Source organism: Sceloporus occidentalis, unplaced genomic scaffold, assembly GCF_023333645.1.
Source record: "Sceloporus occidentalis isolate IW3139 unplaced genomic scaffold, rSceOcc1.0.p SCAF_3, whole genome shotgun sequence".
Lineage (NCBI taxonomy): Eukaryota > Metazoa > Chordata > Lepidosauria > Squamata > Phrynosomatidae > Sceloporus > Sceloporus occidentalis.
In genome coordinates, this window is record NW_028316983.1 from 79,612,247 (window position 1) to 79,635,558 (window position 23,312).

Consider the following 23,312-nt stretch of genomic DNA (forward strand, 5'->3'; position numbering starts at 1 on the left):
GAATTAGGTCGTTATATATGACAGACTTACTTGTAGTTCTTTTTGTTCCACTCATGGCAGCTGCATATATTGAATGAATGAGTTCTCTGAATCATTGACTACAAACAAGGCCAGCAATTTTGAAGAAATCACCAACTGTTTCAGTGTCCACATACTGCTTTTGGTGAAATAATTGGCTGACTCATTCACTGTGTGCAAAGATAGGCAAGTTGTATGTAGCAGCATGATTGTTTTAGTGTCCATTTTAAAATTCTGTATGAAATTTTTGGTGATATATAGAAAAGACATTATATATAATGTATTTAAATTTCTCATAATTTTATAAAGCACTTAAGAAAGCCTCTGCAGTCAGTTATTTAGGAGAGTGCACATTTAGTGTGTATTATTAACATTACCCTCTCCATTATTTAATTTGTGTTCATATTTGTTTTTGAGATGAAGTAATAATAATATAATAATAATAAAATTTATTTATATCCCGCCTCTCTACAAAAAGCAACCGGGGCGGCTTACAAAGTTAAATATACAGTAGAAGTAGACTGGCGGCCTCTTCATCTGCAGTTGTGCCCTGATCAGCCAGGGACCTTGGGGACTGCATGGCCTGCTCTCAAAGTAGACTGCCACCACAATCCCAAATGATCTGCTGGCAGGAGCAGTTTTTGCTGCTCCCTTTGCCTGTGGCTTCAGGCTCCTTAGGCAGCCTTGGGTTTCTGGGTGATCCAAGGCCCGTGCATCATCTGCAGGTCCCACCCTCAGAATGGCCAGAAGCCATCGGTTTCGGGCCTCTGTTTGCTGTTTTAGTCATGTGATAGGCAATTGTTAAGCTTGCTATATTATTTCCTGTGATGCTTTAAACTTGGTTAAATGTTATAGACTTTGTACCTTCCAGAATCAAACAAAAATGTCATTCTTGTATTAATAATGGTACTTGTAAATGCCCATTAAATAATTTATATTATTGAAATGGTTAAAATGGTTTTGTGATTCAGAAAATATATATTAAAAAGAATATGTAAGGACATACAGACTTGGCACATGATTTCTCAAATCAGTTTGATGCATGGATGATACATTGCAGATGGCATTTTTAGTTGGATCAGTAAGGGTCGTACGACAGTGGAACACTCTGTAGTGGAGTCTCCTTCCTTAGAGGTCTTTAAGCAGAGGCTGGATGGCCATCTGTCGGTGTCATGCCTCCAGAGCATCTTTGATGCTCATGAGACATATATTTAGTTGAGATTATGTTAGCTTTTATATGTATTAGTTTAGAAGGGAAAATACAGATCTATAGCTTTAAGAAAGACAAGGATTGTGGGAAATCCCAGGGTCTTATGCTGTCTCCCTCTAGCTAAGTTTCTGTGTGTAGTGAGATTTCAGCCAAGTCAGACCTGGAGAGTTCTGGCTGTGATCCCGAGAGCCAGAGGCCTTACTACACCTTGGGACAAAACAGTCGGGTATGCTTTGATTGTGATTTCCTGCATGGCAGGGGGTTGGACTGGATGGCCCTTCCACTCTCTTCCAACTCTATGATTCTAAGAATATTGGGGAGTATCTGGATTGAGTTGTTGATTAATTTGTCTTGATCAGATAAAGGTGATATGTTAAAACTGCAAATGCCAATTGCACTTGAAATGTTGAATAGAACTCTGCCAGCTGTAATATGCTTTACACTGGACTCCTGCAATTTTTGTTTTATTCTGTCCTTATACTGGTGTTCATATACATTTTTATTCTTCTGCTCAGTAGATAACATTTTTATTTTTTATAATCAAGCATTGCTATATACTTCATACCATAACATTACCAGTTATCATTCAGATTTCTATTATAGCCTGCGTTTCTTTTAAATAAAAGAACAAGGTAAATAATAGAAGAAATATAGTATCATTGCTGGTTATGACAGGTCTTTGAGATAGGTTGCAGCATAGCTTGCCGCCTCTGCTGCAACCTTATTCCACTCCCATGCCTGTTACCAGCTTTTTTTAAAAAAGTGAAATGAAGTAGATGGGTTTATTTTGCCTTCAGATTCTACTTATGAGTGTTTTGGTGTATATAATGGGCAGAATCCAGCTGAAACTGTTTGAGAACAAATCTCATTGAAAGCAATGATACGGAATTCAATTGTGATACATTGAAGGCTTGTAAATTAAAATAGGAGTGTTTTTGTAATTATTATACTTGGAATGAAGTATACATTGAGCAGCCACTGTTACACATTGTCTGGCATTATTTCAAATTAGTATATTTTCTTTTTAATCAAGACAAGGATCTTACTTGGCTTGAGATTAAAAGATAGTGTTTAATAATCTATAGGAAACTGCAAAACAACTAGGAACCTTAATTAATCAATAAGATGTTCCAGTTACTAATTGATTGTGGGCATCATATAACAGTTATTAATGGTTGCCATTGTAAATCTACACAAGTTTAGCTTTATTTTCTATAGGATTTTTGTTTTCAGTGGAATTGAAAAGAATATATTTTCAATTGCTGTGCCTTTCAGTCTATAATCTATTTCCAAATATTAACACCATTATTATTTAGTGCTAGTTAACTCATGTTTAATTTACTGTCTTTAAGACATTTTTTTGTTTTATTAGAATTTCTGCAAAAAGTAATACATTGAGCAAAAAAACAAAAACAAAAAGCAACCACCTCATCACTCTTCACAACTTTCCACCCTCAACATCTTCCTGTGCATGCTTCCTGATTTAACTACTTGTGACATGTAGTTACATTTAACCAATTACTTATTCATCTTGAAGGCTTTCTCATTTTTAAAAACACTTAACTGGCTGATAATTGATGGGGAATTAAGATAATTTTATCATATGATAATACTGAAATACAGGGGAAAATCTTAATTTTTTATAGGAAGTAACATACTACTGTCATAAATTTTAAGCTTTGTGACATTCTCTAAATATTGTGCTGGGACATTAGACTATTGCTAGAAGAAGTTCATAACTGGCTGTCTGCTTGACAGGTTCAGACAAGGAGCTGGGTGGCATTTCCTGACAAATGGAGAACTATTTCCAGGCAGAAGCCTATAACCTTGATAAGGTTTTAGATGACTTTGAACAAAATGAAGGTGAGTAACTTTTGTTAGGACTGGAAAGCCAAATTGATCTCTGGATCTGTGACTCTGCTTCTATTTGTCTGTATTTCTTGTTCCGTTGGAGCTGTTCACAAGCTGACCTTTTCCTTTTGAAAAGAAACACATACCTGTATAATATTGTTACCTGATAGAAAAGTTATTTTTGTAAAAATGTCCATGAAATTGGCTTTTTCTAATAATTGGATAACAAATATTGTTAGAAATGTATTGATACATAATTTCCAGGTGAAAATTTCCAACATGTAACATAGGCTGCATCCGCACTGCAGAAATAATCCAGTTTGATACAACTGTAACAGCCCTGGCTCCATGCGATGGAATTCTGGGAACTGTAGTTTGTGGTCTGGTACCACCACACACTGCAGTTCCCAGAGTTCCATCACATGGAGACAGAGCAGTTAAGTTGTGTCAAACTGGATTATTTCTGCTGTATGGATTCAGCCATAGAAATAAGACTAGTCGGTTGCAAACTACAGAGATGGGATCAGTCTGCATGGCTCTTCCTGCTGCCAGAAGGCACATGCTTCTATTCTGTCTTCTGCATTTGCCCAGTTTCAGTGCTCTTTCCTGCCATTAACTCTAATTAATAAAAATCTGAAGTGCTCTATACTTACTTTTTAAAGTCCTGAATTGGCCACTTCCAATCTTTTAACCATAAGTGATGGCCAGCTAACTTTGAGTTAGATCCAAAATTATGCACATGCAATGAGGCTGGCTGTAGTGCTTTGAGTGTTGGACTAAGACTCTGCAGAGCAGGATTTAATCCTGGCTCAGACATATAACCCCATTGGGTGACCTTTGGCAAGTCACACTCTCTCTGCCACAGAGGACGACAATGGCAAACCCCCTCTGAAGAAACATGCCAAGAAAACTCAATGGTAGATTTGCCTTAGGATCAATGTAAGTCGAAAATGACTTGAAGGCAAACAACAATGAGGCTGGCAGAGGTAGAGTGCCACTCCCCATTGCACTTCCCCTAGCCTTTCAGAAATTATACATAAAAGGTTCCAGATGGTGATGCTGGGAGACAGCTGCTCTTCTAAAAGATAGCTGACATCTGGCATCCCTCAGGGCATCATTCTGTCCCCCATGCTGTTCAACATTTACATTAAGCCGCTGGGAGTGATCATCCGGAGACATAGGGCGCGGTGTTATCAGTACACTGGTGACACCCAGATCTATTTCTATATGTCTCCGACTGTTACAGTGACCAAGGATGGCCTCTCTCCTCTGGATGCCTGTCTCAGGTCAGTAATGGGCTGGATGAGAGAAAACAAACTCAAGTTGAATCCAGAGAAAACAGGTACTCGTGATAGGCACTCTAGGTCCAGGGATGGAGATTTGTCAACCAGTCCTGGATGGGATCACACTTCCCGTAAAGGATGAAGTTCGGAGTACTCCTGGATCCATCACTACAGTTGTCATCTCAAGTAGATGTGATGGCCAGAAGTGCTTGGTACCAACTTTGGTTGATACGCCAACTACCTGGACCAAAAGATCCTTGAAACAGTAGTACATGCACTGGTAACATCTCATTTAGATTTCTGTAATGCGCTCTACTTGAGGCTACCCTTGTACCAAGTTTGGAAGCTTCAGCTAATCCAAAATGCAGCAGCCAGATTGGTCACCAGTACTTCTAGGTTTGACCATATAACACCAGTGTTAAAATCTCTACACTGGCTGCCAATTAGCTTCTGGGAGCAATACAAGATGTTGGTCATTACCTTTAAAGCCCTACATGACTTGGGCCTGAGTTACCTGCGGGAATGCCTCTCCTTACATAATCTGCCCCGAACACTCAGAACATCGGGGGGGGGGGGGGAATTGTTGCAACATTGTAATACTCGATTAACCACAACTTCCCATAGAGCATTCACTGCTGCAGCCCCTAAATTATGGAATAGTCTGCTGGAGGAGATCCGTTTTATCACTACTTTAGATGCCTTTAAGAAGGAACTAAAGATGGATCTTTTCCGGCGGGCTTTCCCATCGGATTTGGTATAGAGATGATAATAAAGACCCCCTCTCTAAGTATAATGGTATATGAATTGATGTTTGGAGATTTTAAGGAACTAATAGAGATGTATAATTCAGTATTAGTATTTTATTGACTGTTCAATTGCATTGTATTATTTTAATGATGTAATCCCGCTTTGATCCTTGGAAGAGGTGGGACATACTGTATAAATAAAATTATTATTATTATTATTATTATTATTATTATTAGGTAAGAGGTCCTGCTGAATGGGATTGGCTGTAGTTCCAAGTGCTAAGGACATAAAGACAACACCTGATTTTCAGGCTTTCCCTCTCAGCACCCTCTCCTACAGCTATCACAGTTAGTAGAGTCACTAAAACCTAGTGGCACATTGGAAGGCAATTCTTGTTCACCAGATGTTTTGAATTATCACTTATGTTGTTCTTGGCTATTGAGCATACTGGCTGGGACTGGCAGAAATTATAGTTCAGTTTGCAAATGGCATTGTAACATTTTCAGAGGCTGAATGGATTGCCATGGGGAGGCTGGATTAAGACGTCTCCTTCTACCACACCATTGGGTCTACACTGGTCTTCATATAAATACCAGAATGGAATGTGTGATTTTATTCTGTAGCTTTTGAAACTGAGAGATAAAGGAATATGTGATTACTCTAACTGAAGATTTAGATTATGTTTCAATTAACTATCTAAAGGTGTGAAATACTAATTGTGTTCTAGATATGACACTAATCAAAAGTTAAGACAGCAAACAATTATAAATTTAAATTTTCTCTTGGTTGTTTATTCCTATAACTGATCTAGTCTCTATTATTAGTCTTGTAAGTAGCTGAGTTACAGTTATTCCTCACATTTTATTTCAGTCCTCACTGAATTGTGCCTGGCTGGTTACACAGAAGCTTTTAAGCAGAGTTTATAAACTCATTTGTTCTGGATTGTTTTTTCTTAAAAGTGTTTTCATTTTAAAAAAAAAATGCTGTTCTGTTTAATGGTTCTTTTGTTAACTTATTTAAGGGCTTCTGGTTTTGCTTTTTAAGCTGCTGTGTTGTGTAACTATTTAAAGAGGATCGCTCCCATGAGCTTAAAAACGTACTTTATACTGTGTTATGTAAATTAAGAGGGCTAGGCTTTAAATGTGGTCTTAAATCAGAATGCTCTTATGAGTCTCTTATTTGATAAATATCTTAATATGAATCAGATTTAGAACTTTAGAAGTAGATGAGGATATAAGTTCCATGTTAACATTTGCATAACAACTGTAAGAAGAGAAGCATAAGAACTGGAGACCAGTGTGGCTTTATTAAACCAAATATTTAGCATGTGTTTTAAAAGTAAGGTATAAAGGCATTAGAAGACTCCCTTTGCTTTTTAGGAGTTAATGTCTCTGAACCTGGAGCTTCTGTATATTTATTATGGTCAATAACTTATTGACCTATCTGCCATGAATTTGTCTAATCCCCATTTATTTGTATATTCACTTAATACCTAACTGGCTGATTTGCTCTGGGCAGTTTACTTTTAAAGCCATCCGGTCTAGTGAGAATTGCCACACCAAGTCATCAAATTCCATAAATTAATAAACAGCTGTGAAGTAGAAGAATATAGTCTTTGCCATTTAATGTGACTGTGGTTAAGAGTGCTATTTGAAATTAATGCAGTTTGGTTGCTTTTTGAGGGATATTTTTTTTGGTAGTTTGACTAATGGAAATTGTTTTCTTAGAGCTAATCTGCAGTGTTCTTCTTTTGAGTAATGAAAGCATTGCTTGTCTGTAGTTATAACTTGTACACAAATTGCTTTCTTCATTGGTTTTCTTACTTGCTAAAGGAAGCACATGCAAAAAGCAAGTTTAATTCCTAATGGTAGTGTGAGGAAAGAAAGTAGAAGTAGCCTATGGAGCAAACTGAAAAGTGGATGGTAGAAGAATTGTTGAAGAGACTGAAAACAGCATATTTGGAGCAGATGGAAAGTGTGAGGATTGTGTTTAACAGTGGCAGTGCGTCTTTTTAAAATCACTACAGCTTGTTGTCACTGACTTCTGTGTGCCACAAACATCAGGAGGAAAGGGCAGAAGAAATTTGCAGCTCTTTCTATCACTTCCTTCTCTTAATATATATTCTCACTACAATTTACAACCATACAGAACTCAGTAGCAGTAAAATTCAGCTAAATGGGTATGAACCTAGCACTTTTGGTCAGCTAATCTATCCACATGTTCAAGGAAGGTGGCAGTTTGACTGCTGTAATTACCAACTTATCCTCTTGGGCCGCATTCCCACTGGCTTATAATGCAGATCAGGACGCGAATCATGGGTGCATCGTTTCCATTTGAGTGCACATTCGATCTGCATTGCTCTGATATTGTCCCCATTGGAATTCAAATCTGACTCCCATGTGATCGAATTATCCTGAAAAAAAAAATCAGTGGTTGATAAACCGGTTTAATTTAACAGCTCATTTTCAGCGAGTTTTCCTGTGCCTCCAGAGTCTGATTTGCGGCATACGAATGGGAAATCCATTGATGTTTATGGGTAATGCTCACTTTCACCTCTGGAGACTATTTTAAAATGTCTCAGTATGAACCAGGAAATGACCTCTCTGGAAATTAGATGGTTATTTTTATGCTTCAAAGCCTTTTTGCTTTGTCATCTTTTCCTGTTCACTCTGTACCATTTCTCCTCCCAACGGTTTTATCGGAGTTTTTCTTCTTAGCTAGTCACCATTCCTTGGCCAGTGAATCCTCATTTGGCTATTCTCCCTTTGGAGTTATTTCTAAGGGATCCCCCCCGCCCCCGCTTGCACTTTACTCCAAGTTTGCTGGTATCTCTCATACTGTCATTTCAGCTGTTTCCATGTAGATTTATTATACTCATGAAAGACTCAGAAAAGGTGGGGGGCAGAGAGGAGGAGGAGGATGGAAAGTCTTACATTCTCTGTCAGTGAATGGATGTATTGCAGTGTTTCCTTGGCTGAGGATTGTACATTGGGACAAGCCACAATCCTGAATGACAAGATGGAAGAATAGGCCTTAACATACATTGCAGCTTTATCAATCTTCAGTCTATTCCCTACAGATGAGCTGGAGTGTCTCCTTGGTCAAGTGATGGTTAGAAACTGCACCATGGGATAGCGGTTTGGAGTAGGATTCTGGAGACCAGGGTTTAAATCCATGTTTGGCCATGGAAACTCACTGGATGACCCAGGGAAGACATGCCCTCTCAGCCTCAGAGGAAGGCAAGGGCAACCCCCCTCTGAACAAATCTTACCAAGAAAACTCTGTGAAAGTTTCACCTTAGGGTCACCATAAGTCAGAATCAACTTGAAGACACACAGCAGCTTTAAGTGTGAGATGAACTAGGCCCCAAAACCCATTGCAAGAAACTTAACTGCCCTGCATTGTTTCCATGTTTGAAGCAAGACTCAGAACTGTGTGACAACAGCAGCAAAAATTGCACATTAATTGCTCTGAACCAAGTGTATGCTGAAAGTTTGGAAAATTTATTTCAATAAATATGCTTTGCTCTAGGAATGTTCATTGCTTTATTACCATATCAATTGTATCAGGTGATAATTCCTTTTGTAAACTGAAGCTCATAAATGAACACCTAGAACGGGACAAAAACACTATAACATTCTTAGCAGAAAATATACTTGCTGGCGAGTTCTCTTTTGACAATCTGATTGTTATATTTGCCAAAATGAAAACAAGGAAGAAGTCATTTAGGTAACCTACTTACTTAAGTATTGGATGATTGATTAACTGTGATTGAATTGTGTGAACACAGTCAGCCCTCCTTATCCACAGATTTTTTATCCACGGAATCAAGCATTCATGGCTTGAAAATACTTTTAAAAATATACACATTCTCATAAGCAAACCTTGATTTGCCCTTTTATATAAGGAACACCATTTTACTTGCCGTTGTATTTAATGGGACTTGAGCATCCATGGGTTTTGGTATCCACGGTGGATCCTGGAACCAAACCCCAGTAAATACCAAAGGCCCACTGTATTTTATGAATTCTGTTTTTAAATTTACTAACAATAAACTATTTTTATCAATGATAGTATGACTCTTAAATTCCTGAGATCGTGATTGATTGTTTTTGCATTCTACTAGAGTAAGTGTGGTGTAATAGTTTGAATGTTGAACTCAGACCCTGGAGACCAGGATTTAAATCCCTGTTTGATGGTGGAAATTCACATTCACATCCCCCCAGTCTCAGAGGAAGGCAAAGGCAAATATCCTCTGAACAAATCTTGCCAAGAAAACCTGGTGATAGGTTTGATTTAGGGTTGCCACGTCATCTTCTTCCATTCTGCTCCTCTCCTCTTCATGGAGGCAGGGGAGCTTGAAGAATGTGTGGCAGGCAGTTGGGGCTTGCCACTGCCTCTGCTGGTGCCCTGTCATGTCGGCAGTCAAAAAGTTAAGGATTTTGGAGCATTTTGGATTTCAGATAAGGGAAACTCAGACTGCAGTGAATTTATCCTTAGATATTGGATACAAAACTTCAGAATCATATTTCAAATTTGTTGTTGTTGTTCTTTGCCTTCAAGTTGTTCTGATATGAAGTTGAAGGCTTTCACGGCCGGCATCCATAGTTTTTGTGGTTTTTGGGGGGCTATGAGGCCATGTTCTAGAAGATTCCTGGTGTTTCTCCAGCAGCTGTGGCTGGCATCTTCAGAGAATGCTAGAATGGAAGGGAGTGTGTGTGTGTGTGTGTGCACACACACACACACTGTTGGTTGAGAGGAGGTGATTTGCATGTTAATTTGTGTATCGTTCTGTTGTTGAATAGCAAGGCCTACAGGATGGACACAATAGGTCTCAATGTGAAATGCGACCATACATTTCTTTTTTTTTAGTTCATCCCCATGTTATTTACACAGTTGATAGCAATATACTGGCAGGTGGATATTCCCTGCTTGAAGCCCAGAAATTATACAGAGGTTTTAAAAATGTGAAAGTCCCTCTTATGGAACTTAAATGCACTCATTTAATTTTGTATAATTTCTCTTTACTTTGGAAACATGAAAATATATTTGAGATGATAACATAGTTCATTCCAATATTTCTGTAGATAACAAACTGATATGTATGTATTTGTGCAATATATAAGACTCACTATACTGTAATAATATTTTGTGCAGAGATAACTATGTAGCATTTACTTTTTATTTTCATAATATTTTTCAGTGAAAATATACATTGCAACAATTTTAATCTTACTTAAAATATCAGATTTTTTTTACTGTTTTATTTTTTATTTTTTTTATTTTTTTGCCAATGTAAATGTTTTATGCTTTTGCTGTTGTGCACCACATTGGATGTTTTATAGACATGTATTATATCGCTGCAAATAAATGAATAAATTTATGTTACTATATCTCTTTGCAGTTAGGCTAGGCTGTGTGGTTATATTTATTCCAAGGCTACCCAACAAGTTTCATGATTAATGATAAAGGTGAACCTCTTTCTTCCACCTTCAAAATTGACATCGTGCTCAGTTTGCTACACTATACGATCCTAAATTGCATTGCATTACTTGTATGCTGTCAGATGTGGCCTGGTCTTTACATGGGCTGAGCTGAGCTGATTTTTTTTATTTCTCTTAATTGCATCTAAACATAACAGTCAAGATTTTTGAAACTATTTATGTAAAAAAAATCAAATATTATGATGAAATATCTCTTGCAGACCTCTTAGAAGCTGATTGAAACCACACTCTACTTTTGGATCTAAGCTAGACCTACTGGAAAATGCATGGGTTTTTTATTTTTATTTTTAAAAAATTGAAATCACTAGTATAGTTGAGGACTTTGGTACATGGTGAGGAAAGTTCTTAAAATGGCTATTTTCCCTTGAACGCAAAATATATAGCCCCTCCATTTTTTTGTTCTTCATGGCAAATAATAGTTTTAGGGAAAATTTTCATCAGGACAACATTGTAGAGTGAAAAGGTTAAACCATAGTGGGCAGTTTCCATTAGGTCATGGGGCCATTACTTTTTTAAATCAGTGGCAGCTTTATCATGCTGCTGGTGTTGCTACTACTTTGGCTTTGACATTGAAATTTTGTAACATGGTAGTGTAGAGAAACTCCATTTTCCTTTAAAAGAGGAATTTTACCTTTTAAACACAAGAGTGCTCTCCTTGTGCATCTTGCTTATGAGTGGATTTGAATTTCTGTGAAGCTTCTGAGCACACGGACCTACTGTACTTGTAGATAGGGCCAGTGAGGAGAACATAAAATCATGTTCATAAAGGGAAAGTATTACTTCTTTTGCTACTGTTCTGTAGCAAAATCTGCAGTGTTAGTGCCCTTGGAAATAGGGTGTGTAAAAGATGGGGTAGGCATGTTGCCCACTATGAGATTGAACCAACCCACACAGTGGCTCTGATTGAGATGGGAATCTTCTTTGGTTCTGAAACCATAGTTAACACACATACACTAAAAATATGGAAGTGCAATTCTTTCCCTGCAAACCAGGGTCTCATTTGTTTTTTGGCTGAAATTAATTTTAATATACTGGCAACTCTCAAAAACCTTGTATCCTTGAAATTCTTTTCAGAGTATAAAGGGATATGAAGTGGTGGATGTGTAAAATTGCCATTTTGGCTGCTGATAAATATTTGCCAGTTAAGTATTGCTTCTTTTGTTAGATTTGTCAGATATTTATTTATTCTCTTTCAGGAGTAACTTGGTTGTAGAAAAACATGAATTACTTTAATAAAACAAAGTTATACAGTGGGTCCTTCTCTTACACGGGGGATCTGTCCCGGACCACCACCCCCCACATGTAAGAGAAAAAAATGAGTAAGCTCAAGCCCCATAAGGAGTAATGGGGTTTGTGCCTGCGGGGTGCTGTGGGGCGCGCACCATAGGCACACACCCTATTACTCCTTCTGGGGCACGGGAGCCTTTTTTCCGGCACGGCTTCCAGCATGTGCTGGAAGCCGTGTATGGTGCATCCGCATATGATGAGGGCACATTATATGTGCGAAATTCATTGAATAATAGAAAATAAATCCAGTGTTGCCCAGGTTGATGATTTTTCATATGAGTTGAATGAAACAAAGGTTCAAATAATCTTTATTATAATCCTATATTCCTTAAAGTTGGTTCACAATGAGTTCTATGCAAACTAGAACACCACCACTCTGGAGGGTTTAGAATTTGCACAAGAATATTTGGAATGCCAGCTTAAATGTAAATGAAAAGCTTGACCAAAATCTGTTCATAAGTGTACAAAAGATGTAGGAATCTGAATTGTGTGTTCAGGACTTGAATTAGTTGATAGATTGAGTCCACAACTGTATTAAATTGTTTGTTGGGCCCCATTAAATACCATACCAAGTTTGGCTGGATTGGGAACAAGCATATGCCCTTGTAATAGCATAATGGACATCCACCTTAAATTATAGTATTGATTTATTTCATTTTTTTTCAGATGAAGCTATTTCACCTACATTATTGGATGCAAAGTGGAATCAGATCCTAGATCCTCCTTCTCATCGGCTGTCTTTTAACCCAGCTCTAGCGAATGTGAATGAATCTACAGTTCCCAATAACTGCCCACAAAAATTAAAGGCTTTGTCCCTGTCTCATTTAGCCACTGGATCAAGAGGTGGAGGAGACCATTGTTCTAATGGAAGTAATCTTAATATGAGTCAGGAAATCCCAAACATGTGGATTGATGATCAGACAACAACAGAGGATCAACTAATAAAGAGAAATGGTAATCAAAGTGCTCACTGTAATGTTGTGGATGAAGGAGAAAGAAAATGTGGCACTTGTTTACCAGAGGAAAAAAACGTTGTAGTTGTAGCAGTCATGCATAACTGTGACAAGAAAACATTGCAAAGTGATTCATTGGATTGTAAAAATCACAACAATCCCGCAATAATGGATACCATTAGCTTTACACTGGATAGTGAAACCCAAGAAGCTGATCATCTTGATGTTACTGTAAATGGGTCCACTGAGAAAGATACAGATACTGAAAAAGAAGTAGTACAAACAAGCAGGCTGAATACAGAAGACGATTCTGTTAAACATTGTACTGCTGCTGCTTCTGATTGCTTATCCAGTGGATATTCCTCTTCTCTGTTAAAGGAGAAAGATAATACAAATAAAGACTCAAATTTTGCAGAAACTGCAGCACCAGGGACAACTGTATTTCCCTTGCAGAGGCCACTTGATCCTAGCATTAAAATGCAAGACAGTTGTACATCAGGTGAGGGTTTTGATATTGATGTTGCTGTTCAGAGAACAGAACCACAACCTAGAAACTGTTCACCTAGTTCACGCAATGGTGATTTGTCTGCAGAAGCAGAGCAGACAGCCCAGCAGTGTCAGTCAGGGATACCTGAGCTCTCTGGAACTTGTCAGCTGAATGCATTTGGAAGTGGCAATCACTGTGAGCATTCTAGCAGACATTTGGACTCTTGGGATGCTAGTGCTCTTGAAAATGAAGCTGACAAAGCTGAAAAAATTCTCTGCACAACTGAATTGCTCACTAAGACAGTTTGTTTATCAGAATCTCAGGAGATGGTGAATGGTGAATTGACTGAACAAAATGAAATGAGTAATAAGCAAGTACAGGGGGAGAATGAAGAACAGCTGCACACAGCAAAACATGAGGAAGCATGTAGTAATAATGGAGATGGCAGTGAAAACATGATGGAAGCAGGTTTTGACTTAAAGGAGACATCTGTAGATGAGCTTGAATATCCCAGTCACACTGATGGCATTGGGACATCAGTATCAAGAGATCTGCCAAACTGTTGTCATTCCTATGGAATACAGAACCCAATTCTTGCTCATATTCCAAAGACTTTGCCCTCTAAGGAAGACTCTGTGACTGAGGAAAAGGAGATAGAAGAGAGCAAATCAGAATGTTATAGTAATGTTTATGAACAAAGAGGAAATGAAGCCACAGACAGGAGTGGACTCATTTTGAATTGCACAGGTGACCAAATGAAAAAGAAATACTTACATAATTTTTGTAGTCAGGTACCAACTGAATTGAGTCAAGCATCACCCAAAACAGCAGCTAACCTGCAACCTCTCAGTGTTCCTTTTGGTGGTGCCCGACCCAAGCAGCCTACAAATCTCAAACTGCAAATTCCAAAGCCATTAATGGACCATATACAGAATGACCTGGTTCCCCCAAACTGTGGTGGTAACAGTAAAAATAAAAACGATATATCTGGAAAATCAAAAGTTTCAGAAAACTTATCGGCAAACGTATTTTCCGATGAAACATCACTGAATGCCACAGTTGCGCATATTGTTGGGGAGCATTCAGATGAGTATGAGTCTGGGGTTTCTAGCAGTTCGTGCCTTGCAGCAGCCTCTGATAGTCCAGACAATGACCTTGGAGCTGGCCAGTTTGGAGTTCCTACAAGAAAGCCATTTACAACTTTGGGTGAAGTAGCTCCAGTGTGGGTTCCAGATTCTCAAGCACCAAATTGCATGAAATGTGAGGCCAGATTTACTTTCACTAAAAGGCGGCATCATTGTAGAGCATGTGGAAAGGTGAGTTGTATTTAATGATAGATTTTCATAAATGATAGGAGTTATGGCCATAATATAAAATAATTTTGTTGTGGTGTGCCTTCAAGTCATTTCTGATTAATGCCAGCAGCCTATCATGGGACTTCTTTGGCAAGATTTATTCAGAGGGAGTTTGCCATTGGCTTCCCCTGAGGCTGAGAGAATGTGACTGCTCAAGATCACCCAGTGAATTTTCATGGCTGAGCAGGGATTTGATATCAGGTCTTTCAGAGTCCTAGTCCAACACTCAAAATTACTACACCACACAGGCTCTCCCTAAAATAGTTTAGGATTTTTTTTCTTTCAACTGCGCTTAATATGTTGGTTTCAACAAGGCATAAGTAAACATCTTACCTGTTTTAATTTTTTTAGTGGTTACTGAGAATGACAGATGACTTCTCAAGGTATTATTCTTTTTTTAAAATGTCTAAATATCTTCTCTCTCATATACAAATCATACTCTCACACTGTAATAACTTTAAAACAAATCTCTTAAAAACGTCAGGAAGAAATTCTTCTAGAACATGGCCACATAGCCCAAAAAACCCACAAAAAACTATGAATGCCGGCCATGAAAGCCTTCGACTTCACAAATCTCTTTAAATTTGAGATTTTTATAGAAGTACTTTGAAAGATCTATGTGCAGAAAGCTGGATTTCATGTGTTACTGCATTCATTTTTATTGGGTTCAGGGATATGTTAATGAATAACTATTTTTCATTTATGAATGTGACTATCATTATCATTACACAATGCCTTACTGAATTGCTTTACTTGGAGCTTTTAGTTTTTGTTATATTCTTGTATTTTAAATGTTAAACGCTTTTTCCTACTTCTAGTTAACTGCAAGGCAAGTAAAGCTCCCAGAAATGATTTTATATTTATTTTCAGATTTATATCACAAATGTTAGCCCATTATGTATGTACACATTTGGACAAAAGTGATTATTGTTCTGAATGTAGTGTGGCCCTGTTTTACGAGTCATGTACAGAAAACCTTCCCCATAGCTTTGAAACTGGAGAGGTGGGTTGATGTTATCACATCCGTAGCTCCTGATTTGAAGTTTGAGATCGTTTTTACAGTTGTGTGACCAGATCTGCAAACACTTCCCTTCTGGATTTCCTGCTCTGGAATAGGAAGAGCAGTTAGGCTGGAAGCAGAGTTTGGAAACGTTTTTTTTTGTTTGTTTGTTTTTTACTGCAACTACTAAAATGCAGAACTTGTCCATGCTTTGGTTGGGAATACTGGTTGCTATTGTCTGAAAGTTCATTGTATGGCATGAAGATGTGGAACCCAATGACACCGTTTTCTGATTAGCCTCTCCACTGAGAGTGGAGGTTTTGCTGCCTGGAAATACAGTAGATTAGACACATAAGCAGTGACATTCCTTGCCTGTCCTTGGAAAATGTGTTTGGATGGGCAGGATGGGTGGGGAAAAGTCTGATCCAATTTTTGACATGGTCAGCACAATCAATGAAAAATTAAGTAGTTTGCTCATGATCTCATTTCTTTCAAGTCTTAGTATTTTGAAAAATAGCATCCCTCTGAAGTTGAGAGGTGATATTGTGGCATCCAAAAAGACATGATGTAGGTTATGGCTGAATCAGTTACAAATAAAAGTTTTATGTAGTGACTAACCCATTTCTTTTTTTATTGAAAAGTTCCTATGTTTTATTATTTTAATAGGCTTTCAATATGTAAAAAAGGTCTCTCACCTTTTAAACCAGGGTTGGGAAAAGATCAGTCTTCCAGATGTTGGACTGCAATTACCAGTAGCCCCAACAGTGAGGAATGCTAGAAGTTACAGCCCAACATCTGGAAGGCTGTACTGTGTGTGTGTGTGTGTGTGTGTGTGTGTGTGTACCCTTAAGCCTGTTGATTCATGGAGACCCCATGCATTTCATAGGGTTTTCTTAGGCAAAGAATACTCAAAGATGGTTTTGCCAATCCTTTCCTCCAAAATATAGCCTACAGCACCTAGTATTTGTTGCTTAGATGTTAAGCTGAATTGATCCTGGTTAGTACCTGAATGGGAGACCACCAGAGGAGTACCAGGAATTTCTAGATAAGGATATGAAAAAAAAACTTGCCTGAAACCTTAGAGAGCAGCTAAGTCAAATTGCTGTTATTGGGCTAGATGGACCAATAATCTCACTCAATGTAAAACAGGTCTCCATATGAGGACTGTGGCTAGATATCTAGCTTCACCAGTGTCTTAAAGTTGTTATTGTTGAGAATCTTGGAATATAGAATTCTTTTTTCTTGAATGAGCTCTGAGGCCACCCTCCTGTTGACCTGAACTTATTAGCTCTTGTGCATCAGTGAATATATGTATAGAATAATTCAAATATTATTATATTATTAGAATTATGTGTTGTACTGGTGGCTTAGTGGTTAAGATGCCAACACCGATGGTCGCAAGGCCGTGACCCCAAGTGCTGTGGGATGGAGTGAACACTTGCCAACCTAGCAGTTCAAAAGCATGTAAAAGTGCAAGTGGATAAATAGGTACCACTTTGGTGGGAAGGTAACAGTGTTTCGTGCAGTCATGCTGGCCACATGACCATGGTGTCTTCTTTGACAATGCTAGCTCTTTGGCTTAGTATTGGAAATGAGTGCTGCCTGTAGTCAGACACGACTAGACAAATCTGTCAAAAGGGAAACCTTTCCCTTTAATGTTTTAATTACATCATTTATCTATTTTTATATGTTGTCATTTTTTCAGAGTATTAGTAATTTTGATTCAGAGTTGAGTGAGAATGGATTTTTCATTTTCATTTAATGCATTTTGTCAAGTTATCCTTTTCTCATATATAACCTGGTAAGTTTAATAATGTGTAAAAGGAAGAAGAAAAAAAGGAACTTGTTAGAAATGGAAACCACAGTTTATTCAGCACATTAGTATGAGCTAATTCTTTGCTTTACAAAACCATCCATAAGTGGCTACTTTTCAACCATCCCACAGCTATTTTGCATGTGTACTTGTGTCTCTGCTTCTCTTTAATATATATGTCTAGCACAACTTTGGGGTTTGGTTGCTGTGAGACTTGTAAATGTTGTTTGGCAAAGCAACTAAGTAACTGTTACACTGTAATTGAAGGTGGGGACCTAAAACCATTTTTTCACCTAGGTTCCATAATTTTATTAAGTGTTTTCTCCAGTAACATGGGCATAATGAAGTTTCACTGCACCAATAATGTAATGAATACAGATGAAGTTATTCACCTAGTGACATTTTAGGGAATTTTAAGGTATTTTTAGAGGTATTTTGACAGAAAATTTAAAATGCCACTTATAATTCTACAGGTTGTTTTTTTTAAAAAAAGTAATCAACAGCCAGCCAGCGGTTTAGTGGTTTGAGTCTTGGACTGTGACTGTAGAGAACAGGGCTTAAATCTGCACTTGGCCATAGGGACCCACTAGGTGACCTCAAGCAAGTAACATTCTCTCAGTGTCAGAGGAAGGCAAAGGCAAAAACCCCTCTGGACAAATCTTGTCAAGAAAACCCCATGATAGGTTTGCCTTAGGGTTACCATAAGTCAGAAATGACTTGAAACCAGATAACAACTGCAACAATGAATAGAGAACAAACAGAACAAGTAATAAATAAATGCAGTAAGTAATGCAATGAGCTGCTTTTGCACCATTGAAAAGATTGGAGAGAATTGATTTAAATTATGGTTTAAATTGCCAAGGCAAAACCACAATCACAAAGTAAAAAAAAAAGTTTTCCCCAGTGCTGCTTTTGAAAATTTAGTTATAAAAACATGTCAATTTCCAACTCAGAAGGGTGATTTGGGACATCTAGGAAGATATAATTCATAGATTTTAAATATAATTTACTAATTTATGTTTGCTAACTTATGTAGCAAATATATTTACTACCTGTGTTAAGTGTGAATTCTAGACTAGAAATGATAAGGAGCAGAACACATGCAAAACTAATAGCACTTAGGTCGCAATCCAGCTGTTAGTCTCAGCTTGAGTTTATGTTGAATCAAGCTCTATTGCATTTGATAAGTCAACACTGTGAGTCAGAATTAACCAAACGCAAAACTTTGTGAAATGGGTAGTGAAGACAATTTTGCTATCTTTATCAGTTAGATAAGCTGCCTCTTCCCCAACTATCTTTGATGCCATTCATATGGGCTATAGTTACTTCAGTTTACATGGCCACTTCATGTGAAGGTATTGGTTTAGCAGAAATAAGTGAAATGCTGACGTAGTCCCAACCATCTGCTTCTATAAAGCATTACTGCCTTGATCCTAATGCATGTGTGGTTTCTTGAAGAGCTGTGCTGCCTTTGGTACAATACTAATGTTCCTTCTCCAGCCTATCATGACTGATACCCTTGCTAATCATCACCATATGTGTCATGCACAACAGTCGTAATAAAGAAAGGCAGTTTGTTCACCTGTAACTGATGTTCTTGGGGTGATCATCTGTCCATTCATACTACTTCTCCTCACAGAGGCACATTGGTGGGCTTAGTGGGAAAATGAAAGTAGGGCATTTTGGGGAGAAAGTGTGGAGATCTTGTTCTGCTCCAGGATAGACCTATATGTGTGATTGCAGAAATGGCCATTTGGAGAACATAGGTTTACAAGTAAGGAATGAAAATTTACATAAATGTTTTCCATTTGTCAGTTGATGGCAATCCTTAAAACAAGTTTATACAGCATCCTTTTGCCCTATGTGAGTGTCTAAAGTGACTTACATAGGTATTGTACCAGGGGAGCAGAAGGGACAGCAAACAAGAAAGAACAGTGAAGGCATTTGAATGCAGAGGAGAGGTGGCCTTGAACGAAGCTTCCAAAAGCCAGAACTTGGACCACTTGGCCCCCATAGCATTCTGTTTGCCTTTTTAAAATCCTTTTAATTTTGATTGCTCAGTTTTCACAGTAGGTTAAATATATATAGTGTGCCCTTACCTTATGAGGGGGATCTGTTCTGTTCTGTTCTGAAAATTCTGTGTATGGTCAATCCCCGTTGATTTGAATGGGGTATGTCCCCACGACGTGTGGTGCGTGCCATGGGCGCGTACCCCGTTCACCATATTAGGACTTGCCATCCGTGTGACCTCAAGTCTGCATATGACAAGCCTGTGTATGACACAGGTGCATTGTACTTTCTTTAGTCATTTTTTAAAAGTTTCATGAAGTATGTTAAATAGGTAAAGACATTCTGTTTTAACTATTGTCCTCTCAAGAAAATGACTTATAGTACAGTATAGTGCACCCTGGCCTTACACAGGGGATCCGTTCTGGACTCCCTCTCGCATAAGGTAAATTGAGCATATGTTCAAGCCCCATTTGTTTGAATGGGACACATCCCCATGGTGTGCGGCACAGTGCATGGCACGAGTGTGCATTCCATTCGCTATATTAGGGATTTCTGTCTGTGTGACCTCAAATCCACATATGGTGAGCCTGCGTATGGTGCAGGTGGTTCACTGTATATACTTGACTATAAGTCGACCTCATGTATAAGTCAAGGGCAGGTTTTGGGGTCAACATTTTGGATTTTGATATGTCCAACGGATAAGTCCAGGGTAAAACCTAGGAGCATGTAACAAAATATGTAATGGACATAGTAACGGAAAGCAATGCTAAAGACAAAATCCTGACAGGCACAGCTGTTTGTGCTTATACTAAAGGCTGGATGGATGAGAGTACAGAGGGGGAGTCAGTGTTTCTAGGATAGATTGCACTCTTGCCTTTCACCATGAGATGGTTCTTTTTAAAATAAGAGTTAAAGTACAGTACTTATGTACTGTATCCATGGATAAGTTGACTCAGGTTTTCTGGGTCAATTTTGTGACTAAGGTTTCTAGACATATACCTGAGTATATATACAGTAATTCTGTTTTGTACAATCAGTATACGTTTTTAGAATGGCAACTCTCTAATTCATTAGGTATCTATTCAATTTGAAACCCATATGATCAGTTTTTACACTTGTAATAAATACTTAATTTTACTTAGCATTCTGAAGCATTTTATGGTTTAGCTATCTTGAATCCCATCTCAGGAGAAGGACAGAGTATAAAATAAATAAATAAGAATAAGTTTAGTCTTGGTTATATCAATATGGAATTCAGTCTGTACAAATGCTTTTAGTCATAAGAGATTGATAAGTGACTGAATATATATTTTCTTATTTACTTAAGGTCTTCTGTGCAGCCTGCTGCAGCCTGAAATGCAAACTACTATATATGGACAGAAAAGAAGCCAGAGTATGTGTAATTTGCCATTCAGTACTATTGAATGGTAAGTAACTGGTTTTGAAAGTAGATATAGATTTCCATTGCCTTGACACTATGCTGGACAGACTCATCCATGTGAATCTTGTTGTTCAGAGTATCTTGTGTGCCTAATGAAAATTATTTTTTTTTCCAGTAAAATTGTTTACTGAAAATTACAGTATATTATATTCAGCATGACACTTGTCACAGTCCAATGACTATGGCACTTATGGGACATCCTAGCAATTTCCTTTTTCTTTCATTTCTGATGCATAAAATAAAGTTAGTCCTAGTACGTGCTGTTCAGAGTTTTGTGTATGTATTGGGTTCCAGTACAGCTTTAGACAGAGATCAATGACTTTAATAAAATTGATTTGAATTCATTTTCTCTGATTGAAAGCTATGCAGCATCGGCCCTAATGACTGATTACTAAAGCAGGTAAGTGTTTGCTTTTTTTTGCAGTTTAATGTTGTGTTCTGAAACAGTGGTCCTAGGTGTAGAAATGGTTTTCAAGAAAGAAGAGCAACACTGTATAATAAGCTTTCATGACTTAGTTCTGAGGAAAGAAATGCTTGCAAGTGATATGTATAACACAGTTATCTTGACAATAGTACTGAACATCTCTGCCTCATTCCTTAGTCTTGATGCATCAAAAAGGATACCTGATTTAAAATACTCACTACACACCTCAGGAACGTCAGTTGTTTTCTATATCAAAAGATTTTTAAGAATTATGTTCTAAAATGTTGTTATACTTTTGAAAAAGGATTTCTGCAATACAAGTGCTGTTTAAAGTATTAAATATTAACAGCCTTCCCTGTAGGCTGATGTAAATGTGACAGGAAACAATGGTGGGTTTTTTTGCAGCTATGAATTAGAAAGTAGTGACTTAGATGACATAGGTTTTTTTCTGTGGCAAAGATGTATTACTCTTTAAAAAGGAGCAAGGGAAGCTAAATTTCTTCAGGATGTTTCTAATGTGTATTGCCAAAACAAGACAAAACACAAAAATTCAACAACCTTGCTTTAGTGTCAAAGATAGCTGAGATATTCAGCTAGTAAATAGTACACCTGGTGGTCTGTGAAGGATGGGACCTGAAATATGTTCATTTGAATCATTTCAATCTACAAGTATTTTGGTTAAAGAGATGGAATAAAATTTGTGTTATAGCCATTTCCATGGGAAGAAATATGTTTTGTTCCATTACTCATTAGTGATGGTGAGTAGAACTATTTATACATTAGCAATACTTACCTGTAGCTGAGTGTCCTGTGTCAGGAACCATGTCACATAAAGCTTCACTGCCTAGTTGGTAGTCTAAGTGACAATGCTTTCTTGTTTCACATCAGACCATCTGTATTGTCTGATAATCATTTACATTATCCTATTGGTGCTGTTCAGTAAATTCTTCATCACTCTCTGGAGGGCTCATACATTAGAGGCAGCAATCACTCTGTTGATTACTTATTTCTGTGTATATTGAGTGGGTGGGAACAAAGCAGTGTTGTGTTTCTGTGTAGTTTTGGTACTCATCCACAAATATGAGTGTATATTTACTTGTGTTGTTGACACCTTTTCTTTTCTTTTTAAGTCCTTTCCAAACAATAGCTCTTAGTTGGTAAAGATTGTAAAGGGGAGAGGGAGGGAAATCTCTATCAGAGAAGTTATATGCTCAGAACACATGGATGTTAACCTACCTTTTTATATTTTTTCTTTTCTGAAGCCTGAGGTTGAAACAGCATTTGGCATTTTTCAATAGTAATAAAAGTTAGATTATATTTGGTTCTCAAGATGTCAGCCGTTTTCACTGAATTTGATTTAATTTTGCATTTTAACTTTGTTCATGTACTTGAGCCCAGTCTTGTTCTTTCCAGAAAAGGGGTTCTTGGCATAAGTGGACATCTTATTTTCTAATTTGTTATGGTGCTGGGAACCAGTTTGAATGTTCCAAGCGGGTTATGAAGAGCTATAGGAGCAGCTTTGCCCCTGAATTGAGAACAGCTGTAGTGAGCATATAAGGGTTTAATGAGTATATGGAGTACAGCTATCCCTTTTGCAGGTTGCTGCTGCAGCTTGTGCAGCAGAGGCAAATATTTAGGACCAGAACAATTGGCTAGGTCTGAAATGCCAGTTGCAGTATGAAGAACCATACATAGTAGATTCAATTACCAGGTGTAGAAGGCAAAGAATTGCAAATACAAAGGCTTACAATAGGCAAGGAGAGACCCATTACCTTCTGGATTTTTAATCTTGAGAAAAAAATGTTCTGTAGTGGTTTTGAAGATCTACAGAAGGTAAGAGCAATATTACAAATACTAATGTTAATTTGATATGGACAGTTTGAAACAGTTAGCATATCCAATTTCCAGAAACTTCCCTGCTTTGATGAG

At 37.7% G+C, this 23,312-nt stretch overlaps 1 protein-coding gene across 1 annotated transcript in view; it reads left to right on the forward strand.

The window, feature by feature from the left end:
• Positions 1-2,990: 2,990 nt before the first annotated feature.
• The window catches only part of ZFYVE9 (zinc finger FYVE-type containing 9), a 58,291-nt gene continuing 37,969 nt past the window's right edge, over positions 2,991-23,312 (forward strand). Inside the window, exons 1-3 of the mRNA XM_089515136.1 lie at positions 2,991-3,091; positions 12,567-14,656; positions 20,846-20,945. Coding sequence (XP_089371262.1) covers positions 3,022-3,091; positions 12,567-14,656; positions 20,846-20,945 — 2,260 coding nt within the window. The 5' untranslated portion in view covers positions 2,991-3,021. The remainder of the gene's footprint in view (positions 3,092-12,566; positions 14,657-20,845; positions 20,946-23,312) is intronic.